Source organism: Alligator sinensis, unplaced genomic scaffold, assembly GCF_000455745.1.
Source record: "Alligator sinensis unplaced genomic scaffold, ASM45574v1 scaffold954_1, whole genome shotgun sequence".
Classification (NCBI taxonomy): Eukaryota; Metazoa; Chordata; order Crocodylia; family Alligatoridae; genus Alligator; species Alligator sinensis.
In genome coordinates, this window is record NW_005842228.1 from 1,507,477 (window position 1) to 1,515,445 (window position 7,969).

Here is a 7,969-nt window from a genome sequence, read left to right on the forward strand (position 1 = left end):
AGCAAGCCAATCACTAGCCGCCACGTGGGAATAATTTAGAACTGGCCAATAGTGGGACACAAATTTGCATGCGGGTGGCGGGAACTCCTTTGCACCGGGGTTTTCTCTTTGCAACTGAGAAATGCACCCTGCAAAGAAAGCTCCTCGTGGCGGGAAATAATTTAGCAGTGCCGAAGCGCGCACACACAAAATCACACCCTTGGGTTGTGACAACAGCAAGGCAGTGTAAAGCAGTGGGAGAGGGACAGAGTGGGCTAGATGCAGGAGCTGGAGGAGAAGTGGGGAGAGGGGGAGAGAGGGAGATACTCTGTGGGTCTGGGACTGGGAGGGTGTGGGTCACGGCAAGCTGATAGTTATGCTAATGGGTCCCAGTGTGAAAAAGGTTGAGAACTACTGCTGTATAGTGTGTCCTCCAGGCTTTACTTTAGATATTACAGCATAAGAAAGTCTTGCTTCAAGTACAGTATGTTATATCTTTGCTTCTACACTAGGGGGCAGTTAGAGGCCTGAATGTCAAGAGGCTGCTATTAGAATAGTAGCCCTGTTTTTAAAGCAGTCTGTTGAAATTCTCAGCACTTTTTCTGCAAGAAACTTATTCATGTCAATTCCTAAATGATACCTGTTATCACAGTCAAGGGCAACTCTTTTGGTGTTACTCCTTAAATCATGACTTTTCCCCTCCTTTTAGTTCATTTTAGTTGTTAAAATGGCATGCTTCATTTGGTGCTCTTTGCATTTGTTCCTGGGGCTTGATAATCATCCTGCAGAAACTAAGCACTTCCAAGCACGCAGAGCTCTTGACATCCAGGCAATGGACAGAAATTACACATAAACCAATATAATTGCTCAGAAATGGGCTCAAATCTGTAACATAGCAAAAGTTCAGTGCACTTAAACTGCTTTCAAAATGGCCAAAACTGGTTTAAGATAAACCAGGAAGGATCCAATATCAGACTTAACTGATTTAAATTAAATCGGTGTATTGAACTTCTCTCCCAGATCCCCTCCTGATTCAAGTTAACTCTCAGCCCCCAGCATCCCAAGATGCTTTGCACCTCCCCTGAACCCTCCCTCACAAGATAGCCTTTGCCCATGCTATCTGCTCCAGCCAAGCAAGGAGGCATGTTCTGGCCTGTGCCACTGGAGGCATGTGGCGTCTGGCCTGGCCTGTGCAGGCATGTGGCTGCATTTCCAGAATCAAAAGTCAATGTCTGTTCAACTGCTTGTTGGTTTAATCTATGCAGCTTAGACTAACCAGCAAAGATTGAATCGATTTAGCCTCAGGCCTTTTGACTGTCTGTACTTAGCCCCAGAGCTTTCTATTGTGTGATTACTCACCTAAAAAAGGTAGATCTTCTCAAGGACACTAGAGGGAAGTGAGAATATCTTGTCTCCTTATTTCTTTGTTCTGAATTTACAGACTATGACCTTTCAATTTTCTTCTGCTCTATGTATGTCTCAAAGACACATTAATCATGTATAGACAACCCAGACTCTAATCTTTCTGGCAGGGTAGTGAAATAGTCTTACCACTCACACGGTTTGTCTACACAAAGAACTTAGTACACAGTAAACTGTAATGTGGATGACAGTGCACTAACTCCCCTTGCTGCTCCCTAAAGGTTTGTCTAAACTGTGACTCTTGGGAAAGTTCATTTGAATTAAATGAATTCACTTAAAAGTGAAATAAATTACATTGAATAAAGACCACTTTAATTCTGAATAAATCTTCACGGGGGTATTATGCAGTGTAGCTAATCTAGTTAAAAGTTGCACTTCTAGGTAATTTGGATTAACTTTCCTGAGTGTGTCCTTGTAGCCATAGCCAAAGCCAAAATTGGCAGTTTGACAGCCATATGCTTACTGAAGTATATTATATGACACAGTTACATTCCTCTAACATATTTTATTTAGAACCACCATTGATAACATTTTAGCCAGTTGGTCAATACTTTTATTAATGTAGTTCAGAGTTGCAATATTTTGCTAGTGTATGTATTTTCCACCTAACAATTCCTCTTCGAGTGGTTTGATATGGGCTTTCAGTTGAGGGTTTATTTTGTTCTAATTCCACTCAGTTAGATTTATGTCCTGGAATATTAACAGGAACAATCTTTCTGCTACTAGTCTCACTGCAGCTTTTTGTTACAGTTTCATAGATTTCAACTAAATTAGAGGGGAGCAGAGTCTTGATGCAGTTATTACCTTGTTCTTCTATGGAAATAGTGGCCAGTGAATACTATATGAAGGTACCTAATTGAGGGATCTCTTCTGAAAAACAAGCCATTGATTTAGATGGCTATGTTTGGAAGTCTGAATTTAAGCACAAGTCTTGGAAAACCTTGGTCTAAATAATTACTGATCTTCCAGGGCACAAATTTTGAAAAACCAAAGATATTTTAAATATTCTTTCAAGGACAAAATGGATTGTTTTTAGTTGCACAGGGTTTAGTCTACATCTGCTAGTAAAGCCAATAGAACTTGTACAGTGAAAGCATGACTCATTGACAGTGTAGGGTATTATATACTGAAGACTGTTTCTGTAGCACTTCATGCACAGGACAAGTGCAGAATTGATCTGCCATGTCATTTGGACGTTTCTTTTTTTCTGTAGATTTTTAAATGGGGCTGATAACTTTCAGTAGAGTTGTGATTCAGTCCACTCCAAGCAATCCACTGGCCCAAAAGGGCGCCATGCTAGTGGAGTTGGGCGGAGGGCCTTCAAAGGAAGAAATCAGACTGAGAGGAAAGGGGCATAAAAGCCCTTCCCTAAGAAACATTTCTGCTTTCTCTGGCAGCAGCCTGGCACCCCAGTTCCTATACCAAGTTTTTGCTTTATTTTTCAAAAGCTCCAATGCCATATTCTACTACATCTGTACTGTACAGTAACCCTTCTGTGGCTGTGATTCAAATTTAAAGAGAGAAAACTGTGATGTGCTCTCTTCCTGGAGATTCTCAGTTAATGAACCTTTTAATGATGTTGGTGATCATTGCATAGGAGCAGTGAATGATATAGCTTATTTAAAATGAGTAAGCAACTCAAGCCTTTGGATAAAAACTTCCAGTCATTGCTGACCTGAGCTGTTTTGAGTGAGCATCCTAAAAGGGATAAAGGGCCATAACATCTTGTCCCCTTTGTTACATTTCTGTTGTGTTTCCCACAGAATGCTTCTCTTTGTTGTTGTAAGTTGTTATGATATAAATTGTCATTCAGTATAAAAAAAGTACAAGTTACTGCCTGCTACTAAAATGATGCTTCATTATATTGTGTTAATTGCAGTTTCAAATGCATCACAGTTTGCAGGAATTATTCACTGGATCAGCCTAGTCATCCTGTCCGTGTTCTTTTCAGAGGTATGTATAATGCAAAGGTTTGAACAACAACATGAAACAATTTATTTGGATATATGGTTCAGCACTGCTTCCATTGAAGTCAATGAGAGTTTTGATACTGACTACAAATCAATATTTGCTATAAAGTTCTCATTTCTACTGACACTGCCTGTCTTCACTGGAGTTAAGTAGAACTGACCACAAGAATGAGAGAACGTTACCCTACAAAACAAAATAGGAAAGTTGTGAAAAAGAATAATTATATCTTTATCATCTCGAATGAAGAACAGAACTAGTTCTGAACTCCTTACTTGAGAAAGACTCTTATTGGGCTCAGTGGGCACTTTGCTGAATGGATAAGAATCTAATCATGTACTTTTACAGTTTACTTAGGTAGTTCTCTGATTTTCCTAGGTAGTTTCCTTTCATCTGTACTGTTGCTATGTAGAAAAGGTAATTACATGTAGTAAAATACTTAGTTAGAAAATGAACACATGGTGAATTTATATGCAAGTGTATATTCATACCCTAATTAAATATGTTAATTGGGAAAGCTTATATTCATAATGCAGCAAAATGGCCAAATTGAAATAATTTGTTCCAGTATGCACATTTATTCCAAAAATCCAATGTGTGTTGAAATACCATATTTAGAACATATCTGAAGTGGTTCCTAGAAGTCCATTTAGATTATTTTTCCAGTCTATATTTTGAAGTGTGTTACAAAAACAACTTTTTTACATGATTGCACATTTCAAATTCCTCCAACATCCATGCCAGAAGATGCCCAGAGTATCTACAGATCTGAAGAAAATGTTTTTAATTTGACTAAAGGAAAGAATTTTCATACAAAAACAACAGTTAAGAGTTTGCACTCAATAGCTGAAATTAACTCAAGGTTATCAGCATTCTTTTCTTGAAAATAGGATTACTAATGAAGCAGGAGCTTTGATAACTGAAAGTGCTCTTGTTAAATATATAGTTCATGATATCACACCGGCATTTTTTCTCTGAGGTTGTAGTACTAGAATGAAAACTAAGATTAAAATCCTAATACAGGGTATGTCTACATGTTCATTAATGTGCTTTTCCTAATGCTCAGTAAATTTAGTACCTCCAATGTGAGGCTGCCCTAATGCACAGTGAATGTACATTAGGCTGCCCTAATGTGCAGTAGTGGAAGTGTACGCTTTTTTAGTGGCTCTTAATGCACAGTAGCCTATTTTTACTGCACATTATTGTATTAGCACAGTTTTATGTGATACTTTAATGTGCAGGAAAATAGGCTACTGCCCGTTAAAGCCCACATGTAGTTGTGCCCACAGGGTCTGAAATTTCTGTTTACCCAACAGCCAAATCCTGATTGCTAACCTTTTCTACTAATTAGGATACAGAAATAAAGCATAAATTATTTCTGAATATGATGGGAAGGCTGGGTCAGATTCCATTGCACCTTTTAATTAACCTCTGTCAGTGGCCTTGGAGACCTTCAGGTAGACTGGAACAGTAGAGCTTACATATGTGTCAGTGCTAGAAGCAGGATCAGCCTCGCGTCCAAAACATTCAGGATTCCATCTCTCTGCTTGCACGGGGCATCATATTTCTTATCTGAGTGTCCCAATGCCTCAGTTCTCTATTTCATGTTTTAGCTATACTGTTTGCTCATGTTCTGCCTCCTTTGGTTGCCATTGACTAAAAATTAACATATGGTTGTTCGTTTCCTATTGTATTGCCAACAAAACTTCATTTATTTCTTGGTGATTCATGTACGGACATGCCAGCAGAACCAATACTAGTCTCTTATTCTCCTTGAAGAAGTTTGCCTCTTCAGTCTTAGGAGATCACAGTGTAGTAGAGAGTAGATAAAGTTTGTCATACAGGCTTTTCTTAAAACAGTACAGATATTCTGCACATTTGTTCCAATTGTCCTCCTTCAACATTGAAGCATTTTCCCTTGGGCAGAGATGTCCAGAAATTTGTGCACACATTCTTTCAGGGAATTGCCATTTCTATTTTGTATTCATGCTCCCTTTCCATATCACAGTCTTGGAGAGAGTGTGAAACTTCATCTTAACAACTTGATGGTAGAATCTGTCATTGGATGTAGCCAAAATAAAGGTGAGCAGTCAATATATGCAGTGAAATGCTGTCCAAACGATATGCAGGGTTGTTGCTTGTAGCCATGTTGGTCTAAGGACATAGACAGGCAAGAGTCTTTGGGTAGATGTGATATATTTTATTAGACTAACTAAATATTTGGAAAAAAGTTCTTTGCAAGCTTTTCAGACACAAAAACCCTTCTTCAAGCAATGGGAGACTGCTGATGTTTTGAGTTCCCCAAGGCAGAAAAGAAGCTATACTAAACAATTAGTCTGTAAAGATGTGAATGAGTGGAAATTTGGAAGACAATGGGTAGAGATAGGGGGAGGGGAGGGAAAAGTGTGAAGGAATGCAAGGGGTCAGCTCGCTGTGCATTCACTCTGGGGTGCAATTGTTGTTTGGTTTCTCCTACATATTTTCCATCAGGGCATTTGGTGCACTGGATGAGATATATTACTTTTCTGGAGGTGCAGGTGTGAGATCCAGGAATGGTGATGGTTCTGTTGTGGGTAGAATTATTGTGGGACTGGTAGAGATGTGTTGGAAGGTTTTACATTTCTTGTCTTGCCATGGTTTGGATCCATTTGGTGTAGTTTGGGTCATAGGATGTTTGCTTTTGGTGATGAGGTTAGCAAGGTTCACCAACATTTCCTTTTTAAACACCATGATCAATATCCAAAATGGTAAAATACAAACCACCATATACAAGAAACATACAGACCAACATACATACATCTACTCAAAACCAGCAATCTTCTAGACACACCAAAAAACCTGTAATTTATAGCCAAGCGCTCTGGTATGTATAACCAGGATGAAAGCACATTGAAAATTCATCAAAGACAAAAATATCCAATTACTTGTAGTGCACACTTCTCACAAGACAGTCACTCCTTCTCCAGTCTCTCAGTTCTGATTCTTAAAGGGTACTTACAAAACAGCTTTTGTAGGCAAGCCTACAAACTTCACAAATCTACTGGATACAAAAAATCATGGACTTAATCTTGGATTTATGACACATTACAGCACACCAGGTAACCTGCCTGTTAGCTGACCCCATGCATTCCTTCACACTTTTCCCACTCTTCCCCTCCCCTCCCTTTCCCCCCATCTCTACCCTTTGCTTTCCAAACATCCACTCATTCACATCTTCACAGACTGCTTCTTTACTTCAGCTTCTTTTCTACTGTGGAGAACTCAAAATATCTCCACTCTCCCAGTGCCTGAAGAAGGGTGTTTGTGCCCGAAAATACATTTTTCCAGCTAGTTAGTTGGTCTAATAAAGATATCACATCTACCTAAACAACCTTGCCTGCCTATGTCCAAAAAGATATATCTTGCTTCCTATTAACACACATAATTGTAAAAAAAACCTCCTTGAAACTGTGCTGTTGAGGTTGGGAGGGTAACCTGTTCTTCCTCATTGACTGGAAAGTCAAATCACAGCCCTCTTTGTTTCCCTCAGTTTCCCCATTTCTGGATGAAGCCTCTGTAATAGGAGAATGATAGAAAACCAGCAACTCACTTTTGTCAGGAAGTGAGTGGGGAAGTCTGCCTCAACCTGTGAGAAAAAGCAATTCTAGAAGCAGGGAGGCAGCTCCCCAGGTGTACCAAAGCTCATCTGACCAGCTCCAGCTGCCTGGAGAGGTTGTCCTGGCAGCAGGGAAGCTGAGCGAGGCTGGAAATAAAAGCCAGCAGGCTGAACACTGCTAGGGAGGGGGAGAGAAAGTGTGGAAGCTGCTGGACAAGTGTCATGCCAGAGTTCTCTCTCCCAGGGTCTGTAGTGAGAAGACTACACATATAGTTTGTGGATTAAAAGGGTCCAGACAGAAAGAGGAGGCAGCGAAGCAGAACCCTGAAGCCCGGGATGGAGCACACTCTCCTGGGGTCTGAGAACTGAAGGGAAACCAGAGGTTGGTTCCACCTTCATTTGTTTATTTGAGGAGGAGATGTGTTTGTTGACCTGAAGATGGAAGGTTTGTTTATGTTCTCCGGAGACAAAACCCGGGGATATAATAAACAGACTGTTTTGAGGGACTCAACAACCCTTTGAGGATGGCTGTATTGGCCTGTTTATTTACTTTTGTTCTTATCTCCTGTTCCATTATTGGAGTTAAACCAAGAAAAAGGGGGAAAGAGAGGCAAGGACTTAATTTATCCACATGAGTCAAGGGAGCAGGGTGGAGGGGTGGAGGAGCCCTGCAGAAGAACCCTGTCAGCAAACCCATGACAGAGACCTGGTTACAGCCGCCTAGACAAAACTAGATGTAGCCTCCTAGTTCCTAAAATTACAAATTGTGGCATGCAAAGATTAATAGGAGACTATGAGCTATGGGTGTCTGGTGTTCAGTGGATGCTGGCACAGGTATACTAGAATCACCTGCAGACAGTCTCAATTCCAGCTCCATTCAGCTCTGCATTCTCTGAAGCCAAAGGCAATGTTCAGTATCCAATATCTAAGATAATTCCCTGTGTTCACATGGTTGTTTTGGTTTTTTGGTTTGTTTTGGGGGGGTTTTGGGGGGGGGGGGGGGTA

General features: G+C 40.3%; 1 protein-coding gene across 2 annotated transcripts in view; it reads left to right on the top strand.

Moving 5' to 3' along the window:
* TMEM266 (transmembrane protein 266) overlaps positions 1–7,969 on the top strand; it is a 129,126-nt gene that overhangs the window by 59,381 nt on the left and 61,776 nt on the right. For both annotated transcript variants that reach the window (XM_025208393.1, XM_006027223.2), the window contains exon 5: positions 3,281–3,354. In XM_025208393.1, coding sequence (XP_025064178.1) covers positions 3,281–3,354 — 74 coding nt within the window. The remainder of the gene's footprint in view (positions 1–3,280; positions 3,355–7,969) is intronic.